General features: G+C 46.2%; 1 protein-coding gene across 4 annotated transcripts in view; it reads right to left on the bottom strand.

Moving 5' to 3' along the window:
* FAM184B (family with sequence similarity 184 member B) overlaps positions 1 to 21,154 on the bottom strand; it is a 496,675-nt gene that overhangs the window by 107,158 nt on the left and 368,363 nt on the right. For all 4 annotated transcript variants that reach the window (XM_085642369.1, XM_085642370.1, XM_085642368.1 and 1 more), the window contains one exon: positions 4,483 to 4,600. In XM_085642369.1, the coding sequence (XP_085498495.1) occupies positions 4,483 to 4,600 (118 nt within the window). The remainder of the gene's footprint in view (positions 1 to 4,482; positions 4,601 to 21,154) is intronic.

The following is a 21,154-nucleotide window of genomic DNA, read 5'->3' as shown; positions in this document are numbered from 1 at the left end:
CCATCCTTTCCTTCCCCCGCTTAACCACCCTTTAGTCTGCGTATGATTTGTATCCAGACTTGGGGCGGTTGAGAGGTGGACCACTAGAGCATCGATTTGATCCTGAGGATACGTTCAGGCCTGGGACAGCCACCCCTAGGGTGGCGTGGAATACTGACGCATTTCCAGGTTTACGATTCTTCGTAAATCTGGATATGTGTCTGGTTCCATGGGTGTTGCGTGGAAACCCCCACAGCAACACCCATGGAACGTCCCTTTCACGCAAAGTGCTGCACGTAAAGGGGCCGTATTTACAAGGAGTCAAATGAATGAAAGAATTTTGGAATGACAAGTATACGATGTCCGTATTATCCGGATAGTGACTTCTTACATAAATCGGAGTACTGTGCAATAATAACACATCAATATTCAAATCTATAGTTTATCCGACGTGAGAATATAGCATCCAAGATATGGGTAGATACTGGAGCAACAAGCGAGTCACGGAATATACTCCTGGACGGTACAGGAAGGTGTTTTACAATACATTGCATTATTTGTACAGTGTAGTTGTAACAAATAGCATGATAACTGGGAAAGGCTGCCAGTTATCATGCTGCTCGTTACAACTACACTGTACATAACTCTACTCTCCTGTTGGTGCACTTTATCCCATTGCTTTTTTTGTTCATTGTTCAAGGGTAAAGTATCCAGATGCCCGAGAGGCCTGGTGCATGCCACGACTGCACTCACCCAAGTGTGGCGAGGGGACAGTTAAAGCCTCCCGCCAAAAAGGCTGCACGGCACCACTGTGAGAGATTTGCAGGAAAAATGCTGTAGGAAAAAGACTGAAACAATTGTGTTAAAAATGTATTCTGAAAAAATAGAATAAAAAGAGTTGTGGCCACAATAAAATCGAAAAATGATGTGCATTACAGGGCAATGGTGAGTGTGCTGGAAGCATGGGCATGGGGGCATCCTGCTGCTAAAGTAGGCAGTGGGATATACAGTGAGGAGAGGAAGGAGAGAGGGACTAGGAAGAGGTTTTTAGTATTCAGAGATTGGTAGTACTAATCTGAAGTTAGGGGCTTTCAGGGCTCAGGTAGTGGTAGTGTTAAGTGGTAATAAGGTTGTTTTTAAGTTTCAGGGAAGGAAAGCCACAAAGGGTGGTTTGGGGCTTTTTTTATAATCAAGGTTATTGTTTTCAGACAACAAGGAAAGAAAAATAAAACAGAACTGTATTTGCATTTCAAGGATAATACATAATTGATTGATTAACTTCATCAATAAACGTCAACACACATTGCGGCAGGCATCTGTTCGTAAGGCTGCGCCTAGACCTGGTCTCAAGGAGTGGGGGGAGGGTGCCCTGTTACTCAGTCTGGCCCAACCACTTCCCCCAGACCCTCCCGTGTTTGGCTGGAGGTTCTGGGCTTTTAGGATTCAATATTACAGAAAGTCTTTTGTAGTAGATCAACCATGAGAAAATAAGAACTGACCAAAATGCTTATCATAATGGTTTTAGGATACATAGTGCTTCTACATACATCTGCCACCAGAACTATATATTGCCTTAAAGTCTCAAAATTCTCATTTATGACAGTATCCAAGTTATTCCAAAGGGTGCCTATAAGAAATTGGGTTATTGGTTGAGGGGGGGTGGAAGCCCCTCTCAGGCAAAAATCACAATTGTTGTCAGGGTGAACCACAAAAGTCACTAGATTAACTGGACCTTACCCCACTGGCAGCTTGGTAGAAAAGCAGTCAAACTTAACTTAGAGGCAATGTGTAAAGTATTTATGCAGCACACAAACTGTAATAAACTGAAAACACAATGCAAGAAAAATTTCCAAGCCAATTTAGAGTCAATTTTAATAAATAACATGATATCAAATCAACCAAAGCAAATCACTAGTACCGGAGATATTGAATTTCAAAGTTTTAAGTAAGTATAATGTCTAAAAGCACAAAGTGCCACTCACGGTCATCTGGTCGTGCTAGACCGGGGGAAAGTCACAACTTTAGGCTGACTGAAATGAAGTGTGGGACACAGGTAGTCCTGCTGAAAAAGTTAGCTTCTCAAAGTCCAGTGCATAGTTCATAGTGGAGGAGGTCGGGAGGAGAAGGCGCAGCGTCGTGGATGATCAACGCTATCACGTGAAGAGCAGGCCAGATGACACAGACTGTCGTCGCTGTGATGCGAAGAGCCGATTGGGCATCAAGTTTGGTCGTTGCTTGATCTTCATGTTGGCTATCACCGAGAGCTGTTATTGCTGTAGCGCAAAGGGCAGATCTCCTGTTGCCGGTTGTCCCTAGCAGTCGCTGTAGCTAGAAGAGTCGGGTTCACTGGAGCTTCGCAAAGGCGGGCGGTCGTCACAGGCAGCAGCCTCTCTGTGCACAGGCCCATTTGCAATCACTAATAGACCAAAACGTCTGCATTTCAACATTTTTCTCAGGAGGAACTCAACTGATGCCAGCCATGGGATCATGACCTACGGAGGGACCTCTTGAAAATCTGGAACTCACTCCAGCAGAGGCCAGCACGGCTCAGGCCGTTACAGTCATAGGTCCAGGCAGGTGATCAGCTGGGCAGTTGAAGGGATGCCCCTGGAGCTTGATTTGCTCCTCTAGCTCAGACAAATCAGCCAACTGACCCTTGAAGACACTCTGGTTAGCCTGTGATGAAGGCAGAAGGTCCAGTCGTCCTTCTCTGAGAGCAAGGCAGTCCTCAAGCACCAGGGCAGTCTTATGGTGCCAGGGCAGTCCTTCTGTAATATCCCCAGCTCCAGGAGCGTACTGAAGAGTGGCTATGGAGGTCCAATTACACCTGGTGCCAGCCCTTGTGGGAGGGGGGGCACACCCTGTATTATCCCTACACCTGGTTTTGGAAAGTTCTTCCCTTCTTCTTCAAGGCTCCAAGAAGTCTGGGGTGACAAAAGGCTGGTGTAAGGGTCCTTTGTGTGTGCTGGAGGCAGGCCCTTTGAAGTGTAAGAGGGGCAGAATGCAGCTCTGCCCCCAGCCATCCTAGCAGGATGGCCCATCCTGGCCACACCTTGTCCCCTCTGTTTCACTGTCTGGGAGGAATACACAAACCCCCAACATCAGAGCCATTCACAGTCATGTGACCCATGACACTGTCAGAAGGCACAAATGGTCAGGACAAGGAAATGCCAACTTTATAAAAGTGTTACAGCAAACAAGTGATGGACGGAATGCTGACAATGCAGACATTCTCCCCTAGTCAAACGATCTGGGTTAAATCCATCGTTCTTTTGCCCACTACGCCACCCCAGTTTGGACCCAGCCATATGCAAATCAGTCTTGACCCTGTGCCCCATGGGAACAGTCCAGACCGAACTGCCAGGCCAGGTCCTCCCTGGACTGGAAACAAGCATCCTGGGAACGGTTTCAGGGTATGTCACCCTTCTTCAGCCAGGCTAGCGTGAATCCAGTGGCACAGTGAGCAAGGGACCCACGTCTGGGAATACCCATCCCACTTAGGGCGAAAAGTGTTACGGCAAACAAATGATGGACGGAATGCTGACAATTCAGACATTCTCCCCCAGTCAAACGATCTGGGTTAAATCCATCGTTCTTTTGCCCACTACGCCACACCAGTTTGGACCCAGTCATATGCAAATCAGTCTTGACCCTGTGCCCCATGTCTGAACTGGGGTGGTGGAGTGAGCTAAAGAATGATGATGGATTAAACCCAGATCAGTTGACTAGGGGTGAGTGTTTGATTTGCTCAAACGCTCCGTCCATCATCCCCTTTGGTATCGCTCTGTTCGCCCTAGGTTGGCAGGGTATGCCCAGACGTGGGTCCCTTGCTCACTTTGCCACTGGATTCATGATAGCCTGGCTGAAGAAGGGTGACATACCCTGAAACCGTTCCCAGGATGCTTGTTTCCAGTCCAGGGAAGACATGGCTTGGCAGTTCGGGTTGGACTGTTCCCATGAGGCACAGGGTCGGACTGATGGCTGTTTTAAGACTGCACACATAAGCTGTAGTGGCAGGCCTGAGATGGTTTACAAGGCTACTTCAGTGGGTGGCACAATGAGTGCTGCTGCCCACTTCTAGCCTTTAATTTACAGGCCATAGGTACATGTAGTACCATACACTAGGGACTTATGAGTAAATTAAATGTGCCAATTGGGTGTAGGGCCAATTTTACCACGTTTTATGGACAGAGCACAAGCCCTTTATCACTGGTTAGCAGTGGTGAAGTTCACTGAGTGCTAAAGGCAAAAAAAGGGAATTCAGCAAAACAGCATTGGTGAAGACAAAATGTTTCAGGGGTGACCTTAAATATTTTGAAAATACTCCTGGATACCCACATAAAAACATAACATTTACTATTTTGTTGAATAAAATGTTTGAGGGCAAATCAAAGAAGATAATAAATGCGAAGAAATGTGACCAACGCTTTGCCTGTTGACTAAATTCTAAACCCTATTTATGCTCTAAATTAATAACATTTACGTCAACAAAGAAGCGCTTACCGAGAGCCGTTTGATAACTTGATCGCGCTCACTTAATTTCTCCTGCAAGCGACCAATGAGCTGCAGGTCTTCTGGTCTGGCCTCCCGCTTTCGTGGCTTCTCTTCCAGTTCCTTAATTCTGCATGGAGTCAAAAGGGTACGCATTCATACAGCTGGAAAGCACAGTATTTGCATTGAACTACAGCAGCGCAGCATGCAGCACTTATAGCAACTTCCCTATGTAGAGACGAAGAAAACTGAACTGCTGTGCCATACAAATATAAAAAGGCACTCGGCCTAATTATGAGCGCCCTTGTTAAGATGCGCTAATTATTACACTTGACATAAAACCCAACGCCACGATGTCCTAAATGTATCAGCTGAGATCATTATTGACTATTCCGACTTTTTGGAGAATAACATAAATGTACGTCGTGGTAAATAATGACCTTTTCCTCTACTCAAATTCTGGCAGGTTTGACATGTCGAGATTTCTTAGCGAGTGTGAACTTTATGCACTTTGTAATTACAGGGGCGAACGCTTGGTATGACAAACAGGGGTTTGAGCAGGGATTGCAATTTAAAGGGCCACTTGTAATCAGGTGCAATATGTTTCATAATGTATAGATCGTATTGAAAGACCCCCCAGCCTGTGTAGTCAACACCCGCTGTCCCGGCGGAGGTCTGCCTGCTCTACTGTTACATTGCCACCTGGGCGAGATACTTACCAGGTGAGATAAATATCTCCTATTCCAAGTTTCTCACCTGGAAATGAGCTATAACAGCCAAGACCAGAATTTACCACACCAAGTCAAGCATATTTTGCCTTTTTTTCCAGGCCCTCCCATAAGTTTTGACAAACTTTGAATCCGATCCCCACACAAACTATTTTGTATACGTAAAGTTTGAATAACTATAAACATGAAGCAAACGTCATCATTTCCGTTTACAGTATTTATTTTTGTAGCTGCCAAAATAAGGAACGCGGCAAAAAGATTTTTCTTTTGTCCATATACTTGAAAGAAAATATATCACTATGGCAAAAAAACAACAAAGTGACTGAAAAAGCACTGCAAAAGTCTGAAAGGTGTAGTGCAGCGGCCAGAGCGACTGACTCTGCAGCACAGGGTTCACGGTTTGATCCCCGTCAATGGCGGCAGCTCAGCTCAGCAGCCCTATAAAAATAGGAATTATTAGTATCTACTGGTTATATATCATTCCACTTGTGTAAGAGAACTTATCTCAAATACAAACTAGCTCATGATTAACCCTCCTAAAATATATTTACATGTCAAATGATTGACATGGAGCAACCTGATTTTGCATCAAACTTATCGGTAGCTGAAAAATCCCCCGCAATGAAAATAAATGCATGGTCATTAGACACGAGCTGATGGAAAGGCAGCTGCAAACAGTTTCCTTCATATTTACCTCTGTACTCAACATTGTAGGTATCATTAAGTCGCTTAGGGTCCTCACTGATTAAAGGCCCCTCCCGCTTGCGGTACTTGAGGTATGGGTACTCAGTACTGAGCCTGCACTGGGATGTGCAGTATATGTGGTCTCTAGGAGCACCTGGAAGCAGTGCCCAGAGTTAAAACAAACATTAGTAAATGCATTAGGTTTCGCCTATGTGATTAATTATAAGCTTTTTTGTTGTAAGTTGTAGCTTGCTGAGTAGTCGTACAATATAAGTTACAGAAAGTCTGTTTGTGTTATGACTTGTTTAAGTACAGAAAGGCAATAAATTGTGCTGTTACTAGTGGTATTATAAAGTGGGAAAATTAGGTAAATGGTGGAGGACAAAGATAAAAAACATGTAACTGATATGTAGGCTTGAAACTGGTGCAGCTATGGGGAGAATAGGTAAAGGGTGGATGAAAACTATACAAGTACAGCGTAAGCGATGTTTTGGCAAATCCAAAAAAACAAGATTACGAAGACCAAATGAAAAGGTGTTGTTTGGTTATTGTCCATTGTCAAGATAAATGAAAATGAACTTTCAATTGTTCAAATGAGTATTTGAGCAGTTGTGCAATATAAGTGAAAGAAACACACTGAAAGTGAGATTATTGTTTTATTGAGATGGGCAAGTTTTTTTTATTACAGGTTTCTCTTATGACGTTTTTTTATTCTGCACAGCACTCTTTTTTAATATTCTGAAAAACTCTGAACATGAACAAAAAACTCTGAAAGAATAATGAGCATATAGTAAATATTTGCACTAGCATCGTCATTGGCATTTTGTTACTTATAGTTTAAAATGTGTCCTTATTTAAACAGTACACTGCGACATTTGTAATTATTGTGCTATATACTTTGAAGTTTGTATGTTGTAACAAACATAGTTTTCCCCCCCAAGGCATTTATAGTAAGTCGCGGTGCCACTGCACCTGCTGCACCATTGAAATCATAACCCTAGTGCCTGTAAGGTAACTGCACTTGTGACTGTTGAAATGAAATGAAATGAATGAATGAAATGAAAAGAATATTTGTAGAGCGCGATAGCTACCCTAAGGCGTCCTAGCGCTACAGACAAACGCGGGCAAGGAGGTTGCCAGGTTTATTGGGGACTGTTAAAAAGCAACGTTTTTAGGTGTTTACGGAAGGGGAGCAGGTTGGGCTCTGCCCGCAGGTGGAGAGGAAGAGTGTTCCATAATTTGGCCGAATTGTAGGAAAAGGAGCGGTCACCACATCTTGCTTTCTTGATTTTGGGAACTAGGGCGAGGAATGAAGACACGGATCGGAGCTGCCTATTAGGTTGATAGGGAGTGATTAGCGATTGGCTAATGGCCGGGCCAGTTTTCCAGAAGGCCCTGTGAGCAATGCATAGGGCCTTAAATTTTATTCTTTCCCTGACCGGAAGCCAGTGTAGGCTCTTCAATCCTGGGTTGATGGAATGCCGGCGGGGATCTGAAGGAGTGTGCGGGCTGCACAATTTTGAATAATCTGAAGTTTGCGGGTTGTGGATTGAGGGGCCCCTAGATAAAGGGGATTCCTGTAATCCAGGCGTGACAGAATAAGGCCCTGGACCATGATCTGTCTTGCCTGAAATAGGAGAAGGGGAAGGATTTTTCGAAGCAGCCTGAGTAGTCCATAGCACTGAGCTGAGAGATTTACTGCTTGGTGGTTAAAATTGAGGGAGTGATCCAGCCAGACGCCCAAGCTTTTGATTGTGTTTTTGGGGGCTGGGGCGGGGCCGAGGCAAGTAGGCCACAGTAAATTTGTATTGAAGGAAGCGGTCTTTCCTAGGAGCATGAGCTCAGTTTTTTCTCAATTTAGCTTTAAACAGGAAGTTGTCATCCAACTGGCAACCTCCTCTAGGAAGCTGCTTAGATTGCTTGGTGTGTTGTCCGGCTGGTTTAGAGCCACCACTAGCTGAGGGTCATCAGCATAGGTGATGATTTTTACGCCGAAAGGATGGACGATCTCAGCTAGGGGGCTCATGTAAATGTTAAACAATGTGGGGCTCAGGAAGGAGCCCTGAGGAACCCCACAGCTGAGCGGCCGGCTGGTGGAAACAGTGTCGCCTTCAAAGACCTGGAAGGAGCGGTCAACTAAAAAGGATCTAAACCAGGTGATCGCATTTCCTGACACTCAAGTCTATGGATTAGTATGTCATGGTTTACAGTGTCGAATGCGGCACTTAAGTCGAGGAGGATAATTGCCACGGCGCCTCCTTGGTCGAGAATTTTCCTGGCCTCCTCGGTTACTGTGAGGAGGGAGGTTTCGCTTCCGTGCTGGGGGCGGAAACCTGTCTGGGAGAGATCAAGTAGGTGGTTACTTTCCAGGAACTCTACCAGTGCTGAATTGATATGTTTTTCCAGGATCTTACTCAGCCATGGTAGTAGGGATATTGGCCGGTAGTTGCTAGGGTTATCTTGGTCAAGGTTGGGCTTCTTCAAGAGAGCCCTGACCATGGCACGTTTCCAGGGAGGGGGAACAGTGCCAGAGGAGATGGAAACATTAAGCAGGTCGAGGGTGGTAGAAAGGATGTTGTCTATTGGTTTAGTCTGGTTTTGTCTGTTGTCTGTTGGTTTAGTATTAAAAATTATGAATATTCTGGTAGAGGTTTTTGGCCCCAGTGCCAAAAGCTCTAGCCCTGGTGTCTGTTTAGTAGTAACATTTGGCAATATTCTGCTAGAGCTTTTGGCCCTGGTGCCACTGCACCTTCTGCACCATTTATATCAAGCCCCATTTAACTGCAATTGTGACTGCCTGTTTAGTAGTAAAATATAGCAATATTGGATGTTTATAGGGAAAGATTACAAAATGTAAACAGTAAAGGTTCTGCCGCATTTACCAAATGAAAAATAGTTCGAATGATCAACGCAGATGGGAATGAGCTGGCATTTGTAAACATAACTCATATGCACACAAAAATAACATGCAAAATTATGATAATTGTGCAGGCCAGAAAGAACGAACTTCACATCCGGATCTAGCCCTGCAAGTATTATCCTAGGAGAAGGGGTAGCATTCTTTGAGATTTCAGGTCTTTTACTCGATAGGGCTATAACCTGTCACAACAGTGCAGAGTAGTTTTCAGATCTAGAAATGGAAGTGGGACAGATAGACCTGGTGTGTGAGTACACTACATCGGAGGTATTTTCTGTTTTCTAATCTTGTGTCTACTTATTTATGTACAGTGTTAAAGAATTGTGCGAATTTACAGAGATTCAGTGCAGCATGGAAAGGGGCAGTTACTGAGAGGCGGATTCACAATCTCTTTTGTGCAACTGCGTAACCTGCAAGTGCAAAGCAAGAGATCCTGATCCAAGACATATTGCACTATCATTTAGAAGTTAGCACTTTGTTTAGGAGTAGGAGCCAGGGCAGGTTCTGGGTCAGGTGATGCCCAATGGAAAGGAAGAGACCACTCAGAAAGTCAGTTGCTGGGTATTCATCAACCTTCCCAATAGTTTTTACAATATACAAACCTAACAGCGGACCCTCAAAAGCTTCTTTATGTACTCCTATGTAGAGACCCTACATCTGCTTAAACAGACTCCTCTCTTTAATAGGGATTACTTTTCTAACTGCAAATCAATAACATAATTGCGCAGACAAATGTTCCCAAGCGATTTAGAAATGGTTTCCGATGTTCAGCTCTCGGTGGAAAGAGGGACCAAACTATTCTGAAAAAGGCAGAGAGTACAGAGTAGTGGGATCCGTGAAGCGAGCTCAACACATATTGGGCATGTTCTCTGAGTTGCAGGAGAAAACCCATCAGGCTGCCTCGCAGGGCTTCAGTTCAAACCACAACATACGTGTTCTGCATTGTGATTTGATTTTGACTGTACACAACTCGCAAATACCCAAAGAGTGCCCTGGTGCTAGAGAGTGAAAGAGGTGCACTATTCAAAGCAAACATAAATGGGTCTTTAACTTCTAGCAGAAATTCAAGAGGTTGGGTTCTGGTGAATGGCAGGTGGAAGATATTTCCAGGCCCGAGTAGTCAATACAGAGAAAGCTCGCCCGACTGTGTATATCTTGGTGAATTTAGATGTATTTACTAAGTGTAATGAGCTGGGACGAAGGGATTTGGCAGGCACATAAGAAGAGAAGAAAGATGTTATATAACTTCTGGACATTAGGCTATGCATGGCTTTATGACAAAAAAGAGGGCCTCGAAAAGGCAACGTTTACACATAGGTCACCAACAAATAGCGCAGGATGGATAAAAAATTATGGTGCATTTGTTAAGACCTAAAATAAGACAAGCAGCCGCATTTTGTTCAGTTGCAGCTTAGAGAAAAGATGGATGGAAGGTCAGATGAAAAGATGGTTGCAGAACTCAAACCTACTTGTGATAAAGGACTGTACTAAGATTTTCCTGGATGGACGAGGAAGCAGAGGAATACTTTTACTCAAAACCTTCCCCCTAAAAAAAAAACACTTGCCAAAAAACAAACCCTCAGTCAGTGTTGATCAAGAGAGAGTTTACATTAATCCAGTTGGCCACTGAGCAACGGCAGCTTCTGAACTGGTCCTGAAAAAGTTCAGGCTCTCCACCCAAACGCAGAATAATATGAGGTACGTCCACGTAAGAAAAAAACTGGAAACCATAAGATGCTGTAAGGTCAGCAAGAGAAGCCACACAGAGATTGAATACCATGGTGTTCAACCCCCACAGTTGACTGTTTTAAACGTGGAACGATAGTGCATCATGGAGAATGCACAAGTACCTCACTTCAGGAAGGAAATCAACCAACTGATTATGTTGACCTGTAGACCAGTTGAGTCTCTTCAGGATATTGTCATGAGGAAGCTGCCAAAAGGTCAAGAAGAAGGATAAGGGCCGCAGAGCTCCCGGCATCTACAATTATCCAGATATCATTGCAGGCAGCTGTCAACACGGTTTCAGTACTGAGGCTGGAACCTGATTGGTAAGTGTTAAGAACAGAATTATCCTCTATGGGCCTCATTTACAATATTTTAGTGCACGGCAGCGCAGCAAGCCTTCCTGCTGCGCTGGCATGCTTCAAAATAAAAGGGCTTGAATACGCTGCATCTACAAGATACGGCGGATTCCTGTCCTTCTCCCCTGCGCCGGCGCACAAACAGCAGCTGTGCGCCAGCGCAGGTACCCTTGCGTCATTTTGCAAGGGTGCCTGCGCTGAGGGGATGATTGTTTTTGTGCAGGAAGGATTGCCTTCCTACACAAAAAGAAACATTAAAGGTATTTTTCTCTTGCTATGCATGCTGCAGAATTCAACACGCATAGGAAGAGGAAAAAACGAGGAGAAATAAAAGTATTTTGCCTTGTTGCGCCTCCTTAGGCCTCACCTGGGGAGGCATAGGATTCTGACGTATTCCCAGGTTTACAAACTGGTGTAAATCTGGGAATACTTCAAGTTCCATGGATGTTGCGTGGGAACACCCACAGCAATACCCATGGAATGCCCCTTTAATTCAGAGTTATGCATGAAAGGGAAGCATATTTACAAGGCCGTGAAAAGTCACGCAGGTAGACTTTACATGGCCTAGTAAATATGGGGAAGTCCACTGCACTGCCGTTACGTAAATAAATGTGACACACCGTTGGCGCAATGAGCTTGGAAATAAGCCCCTATGTGATCATTGGTGTAAATGTCATTGCATATGCAATATTATCCAGAACAGGTGCCTGAAACTAGTTGAAAATTATCCCACACCTGAATGAAGCTTGCCAGGTTCCAAGATGGCTGCCTCCTTCCAAGTTCCAGAGCAACCCCAGACTTGGACATGTGTTTCGGTACTGGGAGATGGTGGAAAGACCTGAAACAACAGTGAAGGCTCATTGAAGTGATGGTGCTCCCTGTTATGATCTATATTGCAGTAAAAACTACCTTAAGTGGCACAGTCTTCTATGGTGGGAACCATTCCAAGTGGCAAGCATATTGTGAGCATCTTTTGTTTATCGTGGGGTCCCGTATGGGGAAACACCGCTCCAAACTGATTTGTTTTTTGTGCAATCCAGAACAGATCCTCTAACAGAGTATTAGGGAATAGTAGAACCCTGTGTATCTCCTATGGATAATCCAGATCATTCCTAGAGACAACTAAACAGTCATACACACACATTTGCAATACAAAATTCACACAGTATGGCTCTAATAAACAACATTGTCTGTAAAAAATAAAAAGCAACCTTGGATATTTTCAACGGTCTCTTCTGCCAAAATAGCACCTGAAAGCAGAGATCTGACAGTATTTTCTATGCTCGGCTCTCAACATGGCTTATCCGTCTCCCTCAAGGGTATCAGAACAGTTCATGACTGTTTGCTGCCTGAGTATCGTAAATTCTACACAATACTGATGCCGAAACATTGTCCTGTGTTGATGACATATATCTAACGATGCTGACTGAAATACACACTTAGCCAGGGTAGATCACATTGTATTGTGATTTGCTGAACATGGCTAAAATTGAATTAAAAAAAACAAAAATTGCTTTTCTCAGTGTCTTATTTTTGGGATACGAGTTATAAAACGAGAGTAAGAGCCTGGCACCACATTTCCTAGAGAAATGTGCTCTCCTGCAACCACCAAATACACTGAAAATATTCCAATCCTTGTTAGGATTCTTTAACTTTGGCGGAACTTACATACCAGATTATGCACAATTCATAAAACCCTTGTACGATTAAATTCACCCTGATTTTTCCAAAACACAGTGGATATCACAACATACACAAATACTCAGAGCACTACAGACTGACATGCTTGCATCAAGACATTTACACATGTGTCAACAAAACAAACTTGGTCATCCATATTATTGCGGGTGCCATTGGCTTCACATATGTCACATTCAATGAAGGTGACAAAGTGCTGATTGGCTATAAATTGCATCTATATTCCAATGCCGAAATGTGTTTTGCATCCAAAGAAAAAATACTAATTGCAGTTCAGATGGCTGTCATTAAGGAAAGACCACTGGCTCAAAGAAGAGACATAATTGTCGTTACTCCTGTTCCAGACTTAGGGGCCGTCACAAAACCCAGCGTTTATAACGCGAAAGCCTTACATCCTAGATGGATACAATGGGCCACTAGATATTTAGATTTGGTTGAACGGGGGTGAAGGGTGGGGTCCACCCTGTACTGTTCATTGTCAATTGCCATAATACTGTCTTCAATGGAGTTTAAAATGTTACAATGTTCTAATGGCAGGTATGTGCCATGCTTCACCTTAGCATGCAATAAGGGTAACATTTTAATTTCAGATCTTGGAATTGTGATGCTCAATCTTTCAGGAGAGGTGTGAAGAGCTGATAGAAGAGGGGAGAGGAGCTGAGACAACATGCCACCCAACACACCACATGCAGCACATCCAGCAGCAGCGGCAGCAGCTGCAAGATAGCAGCAGCAGTTAACCTGTGGGCAGGAGGCGGCAGTACTGTGCTGCACTGCTGGACTACCAGGAGTACCGGGTGTGATTTTTGGTATTTGGTTCGGGGCCGGCGGCAAGTGAAGAGCCAACAGAGGGCTATAAGCCAGAACATGCTAGAAAGAGTTTTAAGGGCCACTAACGTAGGAGCTGGACCATGTACTAGGCCTGGAGAACTGAGCTCTGGAGTTGGGATTCGTTGGAGCTGAAGTTGTTGACTCGCTAGAGACAGCAAGCGAAATCCCCTGAGGCAGCTGGTGTGCTCGTCTGCCACTGGCAATTGAGCACCGTGACGAACTCACTACCTAAAAGTCAACACCGGTCAGTAAGGGGGGTCACTATAAGGGGGTTAGAGGAGGGCCCACTCGAGGTAGAGGTGCTGGTGGCAAGCTGTGTGATGTTGCATGCCAGGTGGCACCGGTAGATCAATCAATCAATCAATCACAGAATTTGTAGAGCGCACTACTTACCCGCAAGGGTCTCAAGGCGCTGGGGAAAAAAAGGGGGGGGGTGCCGCTACTGGTTGAACAGTCAGGTCTTGAGTAGCCTCCTGAAGGTCAGCAGGTCTTGGGTCTGTCGTAGGCTGAGTGGAAGGGTGTTCCAGGTCTTGGCAGCAAGGTGGGAGAAGGATCTTCTGCCTGTGGTTGTTCTTCGGATGCGCGGGACGGTTGTGAGGGAGAGGTCAGAGGAGCGGAGCTGGCAGTTAGGGACGTAGAAGAAGAGTCGTCTGTTGAGGTAGGCTGGGCCGGTCTTGTGGAGTGGCTTGTGTGCGTGGATGAGGAGTTTGAAGGAGATTCTCCTGTCGACGGGGAGCCAGTGCAGGTTACTCAGGTGGGGGGTGATGTGACCGTGGTGTGGCACATCGAGGATGAGGCGTGCAGAGGTGTTTTGAATGCGTTGCAGTCGTTTGATGAGCTTGGCCAGGGCTCCCGCGCAGAGGGCGTTTCCATAGTCGAGTCTGCTGCTGACGAGGGCCTGAGTGACTGTTCTTCTTGTATCTGTCGGGATCCACCTGTAGGTCCTGCGGAGCATGCGGAAAGTGTTGAAGCAGGAGGAGGAGACTGCGTTGTCTTGCTTGGTCATGGAGAGCATTGAGTCGAGGATGACTCCCAGGTTGCGTGCGTGGTCGGTGGGTGTCGGGGCTGCCCCCAGTGTCGTTGGCCACCAGGAGTCGTCCCAGGCTGAAGGGTTGGAGCCGAGGATGAGGACCTCCGTCTTGTCTGTGTTCAGCTTTAGTCGGCTGCTCTTCATCCAGTCGGTGACGGCCTTCATTCCTTCGTGGAGGTTGGGTTTGGTGGTGAGAGGGTCCTTGGTGAGGGAGAGGATCAGTTGAGTGTCGTCGGCGTAGGAGATTATGTTGAGGTCCTGCTGTCGGGCGATGCAAACGAGAGGGGCCATGTAGATGTTGAACAGTGTCGGGCTGAGGGATGATCCCTGGGGTACGCCGCAGGTGATCTCGGAGGCTTCGGATCAGAATGGGGGGAGGCGGACTCTCTGGGTTCTGCCGGAGAGGAAGGAGGTGGTCCAATCCAGGGCCTTGTCTCGGATCCCTGCGTCATGGAGGCGTGCGCGTAGAGTGTGGAGGCAGACAGTGTCGAAGGCGGCGGAGAGGTCCAGCAGGATGAGGGCTGCGGTCTCACCGTTGTCCAGCAGGGTCCTGATGTCGTCGGTGGCGGCGATGAGGGCAGTCCCAGTGCTGTGGTTGCTGCGGAACCATGACTGGGATGGGTCCAGGATGCTGTTTTCTTCGAGGTATTGGGTTAGCTGTCTGTTGACGATCTTCTTGATGACCTTGGTTGGGAGCGGAAGCAGGGAGATGGGCCGGAAGTTCTTGAGGTCTCTCGGGTCCGCCTTGGGTTTTTTGAGTAGAGCGTGGATCTCGGCGTGTTTCCAGCTCTCTGGGAAGGTCGCGGTCTCGAAGGAGAGATTGATGACGTTGCGCAGGTGGGGTGCGATGGAGCTGCTGGCTTTGTTGAAGATGTGGTGTGGGAAAGGGTCTGACCGGGAGCCGGAGTGGATTGTGCTCAAGGTCTTGATGGTGTCTTCGATGTTCACGTTGGTCCACGCTGGCAAGGCGTCGTGGTCGATGGTGTGCGGTGAGTCTGGTGTGTCGGTGTCTGTTGGGGTTGTCTGGGTGTTGAAGCTGTCGTGGATGTCGGCGATCTTGCGGTGGAAGAACGTGGCGAGGGAGTCGCACAGGGCTTGCGATGGCGGGATGTCGTTGGTGTTGGAGCTGGAGTTGCTGGCGTTGTTGTTCTCCAGGTGAAAGTTCAGGTCTCAGCGGAGGATGTAGTCGGTGGAGGTCAGGGCGTGCGTGCTGATGAAGTCGTCGATGGAGTTGCTGAACTGGGGTCCGGGGGGTCTGTAGACGAGGGTACCTCTAAGGGTGGTGTTGGGGTCCTAGTGGATCTGGAAGTGCATGTGTTCGGCGGTGCAGAGAGTGTCATCGGTGCTGGTCGAGACCCTGATGGTGCTCTTGTGGACGATGGCGATTCCTCCTCCTACTCCGTTGGTGCGGTCTCTGTGGGTGATCTTATAGCCGTATGGCCGTGGTTCCCAAAATGTGCGCCGCGGCACCCCGGTGCGCCGTAATGAGGAGCCAGGGGCGCCGCGACCACAATGCGTGCAGACAAAGGGCCGCTTGTAAAAACGGCGGGATCAAACCTTGACACTGTCCCTAGAAAAAACTGCTTTTGAATGAGGTGGTGAAACGCACACCGCTTCCACGAAGCCACAGTAGCGGGGCTGTTAGGGGCTGGGGTGAGGGAGCAGAGAGCTCTTGCAGTGGGCGCAGCCGAAGCACGCGCTGTTTACACACACACAGATCCATGGCACTGCGAGTGACGTGTGAGTGAGAAGGGGCAAGCGCTGCATGGTCTGCAGGGTGAACAGCCGTCAAAGTTTCTCGCTAATGAGAAAGATCAAACGTTAGCGCGTACATGCTTTACAACTAACAAGTGTTAAGCGGTTTATTTATAGGCAAAAATAATGACAGAATAACTCGTACCAGCAGAAGATAATCTTATGGTCATTTTAGAGGTTGTACACAAACTGTAAGGAAACTGCATGCCTTTTCGAACCACAACCATGTCGAATACACATGAACCACAAATCAGAAGTTAAACAGAAAAAATATGCACTGAACAAACTTACTGGGTTATCAAATACTTTGCAAAGAAAAATCCCAGCTGCTAGAGTAGTACGTTCTTAATGGTAACATGCACAATGCATACAAAGTACACGTAGACTCGTATAGGTAAAAAAAATGGCAGACACTCAAAACACTAACAAAAGTTACGTTACATGAGGCAGTGGTGGCCGTTGTGCATGTATCAAAGGCAATCAAACTACAAGAGGTAGCAAACGATACGTTACAAAAGGAAAGGTGACGAGTGCATGTTACAAAAGAGTACAAAGTACAAGTAGAGGTATAATACTGCACTAAATGGCAGACACTCAAAACCCCCTGGCAAGGTAGGGATTGCTTTGGGGTCCGTTCAGTGACTGTGTTGCACGGCACGCTCTCACTGACATTGCAGCTGAGGTTGTCTGTAACCAGGCCGAGGGGGAGAGGGGATTCGCCGGTTTATTTTCAGCTCCCCCTTGCAGTGAGCTTGGCCCCTCATAGGGCAGACCCGGTGTGTCTAATATACACAGAGTGCAACCTCTTCACCCGAGGCCGCAGTGACCCCTGACCTCCATGTGTCCAAAGCCCACATCCCTTGGCATGCGGGGTATTTAACTAGCTCGAGCCTCAGCACTCACTCTTAGAAGAACTGGCACTTAAGTGCAGAAATGCACCTGAACAGACTGGGACATAAATTAACCCAGAAAAATGTTTTTGGGCAGCTTGTGGTGGCGCAAAGGACTGATCCTTATCCAAGATCTTTTTTTAAATGTCGAGTTACATATATAATGTCTGACAGACGTCACAGGCAGTTTAATACTACAGCGCCTGGAAGAGTAACTTGGAGCATTGTTTGTCCGCAGCAGTAAATTATGCATGTAGCTTCTCAATGACTTCCCAAACCAGATCCTCTCTAAATTGGAATGCAAGCAATCCAAGTCCGGTTCTGGCCTTGTTTGGCCTCATCACTGAGGTGCAGTTTGAGTCCTATGGCACAGCGAGTTTGGGACCCACATCTTAGCATTCCTATCCTATTTAGGGAGACTAACAGGAAGCACAAAACCTGATTGAAGTAATACTTGAATTAATCGGTTCAGTGTTGCCATTGTCTGTGCGTCTTTGCTCCGGAGAATGGGTCTATTGATTGTAACGGTAAACATGTCTGTGGGTTACTGCGTTTGTCAGAGATTTCCTTTTGTTAGTTGCAGTTTACAGTGAGCTAATAACTGTCATAAAAGAACTGCTGGCAGACTTCAAGGTATAGATTTAGAAGATATGGGTTTTCCCCCCAGACTTTCCTTATTGAAATGTTGAGCAAATGGTTCACTTGTGTACAAATCTGTTCTTGTCATTAAAGAGAGCCCCAATCTGTTGGGTTACATTTGAAATTCTGAGTTTGTGCTTCTCCAGCCCAAGTACTCTTCAACTATACTGCCTACCAATATGGATGCCATGTGAATTCACCCCTTGGAGGCGGAGCTTCCGAGCCGGAGGTGGAGATTTTGGCCATGGTTAAATCTCCGCCACTGGCCGGAATCCCCACCTCCGGGCCAGAAGCTCCGCCTCCGGCCCGGAAGCCCCGCCTCCGGGCCAGAAGCTCCGCCTCTGGGCCGGAATTTCCGGCCCGAGTGCGGACGTAAAGTTAGTAGTCGTAAATCCATTCTGTGAATAGCAAAAGTAGTAAGTTTATTCCGTGAATCGCAAAAGTAGTACGGTCATTCTGTGAATACCAGAAGTAGTAAGTGCATTCTGTGAATACCAAAATGGTACTAAGTTTAGGATTTTGTCTTAAGTTAATTCTGTGAATCAGGCCCATAGAGTCTGTATAGACTACAATAGTACAAACTTAAATAACGACAAGGCAAAACTGCAATGCAGTCACACAGACAGAATATTAAACAATAGAGCTAGAATTTAAGAAATCCAATCATATAAAATAATCTGAAACAAGAATAGAATATGAGGCTAATGTACTACAAATTGATAACCCACGATTGTGTCATACACCCAATGGTATTGAGAAGCCTGATGTATCTCATATAAATGTTTATTTTCTAATGGATGAAAATTGTTTAAAAAAACCTAATAAAATACGTTAAAAAAAAAAAAAGTACTACAAATTGATAAGTCTATTCAAATTGAGCCTGATGAAATTAATACAAACAGTCATCAAATTTGTAGTAAAAGTTTAGGTGACAACAACGAAAGCGATGAAAAGAAGACAGTGAACCACTCTGGAGCTGTCAAAGAACAGATGAAGAATTACCCCATTAAATAAAGGGAGGGCGATGTGGACCTGGGACCTTACTGTAAATAAGGAAGAAGGAAAGGAATAAAATGGGAAGAAGAGAAACAAGCATTTGCAATGCAATCGGTCTCGCCGTGGGGACCTTATAAGTATTTAGCGATGCACCACATTATTGCACATTACTGCAACGAGACTGGTTTTGTTTGTGTTTGACAATGCTTTTTATTTATGTTTCAAAAACCAAAACATAAATAAAAGGCATTGTCATTTACAATGCCAATAGCTAAAATCCGCGTTAATGCGAGACCTGTTGCATTGCAAATGCTTGCTTTTAGGGCAAAGATTACATGCTAATGCTGCAGGACCTGTCTGGTGCCTTCAAAACTATCGACCACTAAAACAGTTTTTTTTTACATATGTATTGTTATAAATAGTAAGCAGACCTCCTTGGCGTCAGAGTACTGTTATTCCAGAAGAGGCATAGAAGCATGCTACACAACTGTCTGTCAAAAGACTGTCCGATGCCACAAAATGCTTGAAGACTAGAATCTTCATGCCACACCCCACAGCTGGGGTTTCTGAAGGTAACCTCCCTCCCCCCTCCCCATTTACTTATCGGCGAGTAGGTCTAGCCCTTAGTTGAGATCTTGTCCAACCCTGATTTTGATTTCCACCACTACACGAAGACGGGCGTCGTGAAACCCTTGCTTTAGTAGCTAGAGTGTTGGAGTTTTTATGGGCCTCTTCTATCTGCAGTGTGCCAGATAAAACAATACTCAGAATTGACATTATAAGGAAGAAAGATGGGTTGATAGAAAAGGGAAATAATGATGAATGGATGCAGGGATTGCTGAATGAGTCAATAGGTGGGTTGATGGATGAATGTGTGTAAGGATGGGGGGCTAAAGGAAAGGTGGATGAGTGGGCAAAAGAATGATGGGTGAGTGGGTAAAAATGGGGTGGATGGGTGGGTGAGAGGAAGAATGGATAAGTGGGTGAAAGGATAGGTGAATGACAGAATAGATGGGTGAAAGGATGGATAAGTGGGTGAGGACAGGAGGATGGCTGGATGAAAGAATGGATAAGTGGGTGATGGGGATGGATGAGTGGGTGAAGATGAGTGGATAGGAGGATGGCTGGATGAAACAATGGGTGAAAGAATGGTAGAGTAAATCGAAATCTGAGAGGATGGGCGGGCGAAGGGCTCAATTGATGGATTTAATGCTTTATTGATGGATGGGTAAGCCAAATGATTGGTGGATGGATGGATGCATGCATGCATAGATGATGGACGCATTGTTTTGTGGATGGAATGGTGAAAGATTAAATGATGGATAAAAGAATGAATGGATGACAAAATATAAGGGTGAAATGGTATATACCAAAGAGTGAGTGGAATGTAATGGGTTGAATGGATAGGTGGAAAGAGGGACTATTTTAATTTTCTGACTACTGCCCTGCATGAAGATATGCAGCTGTACCTTAGTATCAACGGCACTGGCAATAGTGACACTCTAGTCCAATGCCTTTCTGACGCAGTGTCGAGGATTTCCCAGATTTAACTTGAATTTAACACACAAGATAGTTCCTCCTGTCGCCTACCAGCTCAAAGCCCCTTCACCCAGATTGTACTGCTAATCTACAGGCTTTAAACACTTTCCTGGAGATTGTGAAATCTGCAATAACTTTAAGCTTCACGTTCACAATTTAGGGGTCGATTCCGATCCTGGAAAAACCGGGTACGAACCGTCGGTCGGAGTGTTTTCTCCGTCCGACTCGTACCCGGTAAGAACACCATACAAACTTGCAAGTACGATTCGCACGGAAACACCATTTCCGTATGAGTCGGAAAAAACACCGACCGACAGCAAAATCCATACGAATGTGATCCGGGACACCGCGGACGTGATGTCCGGACGGAGTTAGGCATGTTTTTACGTCCCAGCAAGTACGATTCGTACCGACAGCAGTCCGGACGGCAATATTTTTACGGCACCCAAAAAGTGCCGGAAAAGCGAAGGACGCCGCGATGCGAGCGGAATAGGGGGCCCGGTACGCGCCGTCCCCCCCCAGCCCCCCGTATGTATGCGCCGTCCCCCCCAGCCCGCGGATGTACGCGCTGTCCCCCAACAGCCCCGCGGATGTACGCGCCGTACCCCCCCAGGCCCCCGTATGTACGTGCTGTACCCCCACCCCCGTAGGTACGGTGCAGACCCCCACCCCCGTAGGTACAGCACGTACCCCCACCCCCGTAGGTATGGCACGTACCCCCACCCCCGTAGGTACGGCACGTATCCCCACCCGTGTATGTACGGCACGTACCCCCACCCGTGTATGTACGGCACGTACCCCCACCCGTGTATGTACGGCACGTACCCCCACCCGTGTATGTACGGCACGTACCCCCACCCCCGTAGGTACGGCGCGGACCCCCAGCGTGCCGT

This window comes from Triturus cristatus, chromosome 2_2 (genome assembly GCF_964204655.1).
Source record: "Triturus cristatus chromosome 2_2, aTriCri1.1, whole genome shotgun sequence".
NCBI classification, from domain to species: domain Eukaryota; kingdom Metazoa; phylum Chordata; class Amphibia; order Caudata; family Salamandridae; genus Triturus; species Triturus cristatus.
The sequence above is the reverse complement of the archived record's forward strand: the minus strand, read 5'-3'. Positions and strand labels throughout refer to the sequence as shown.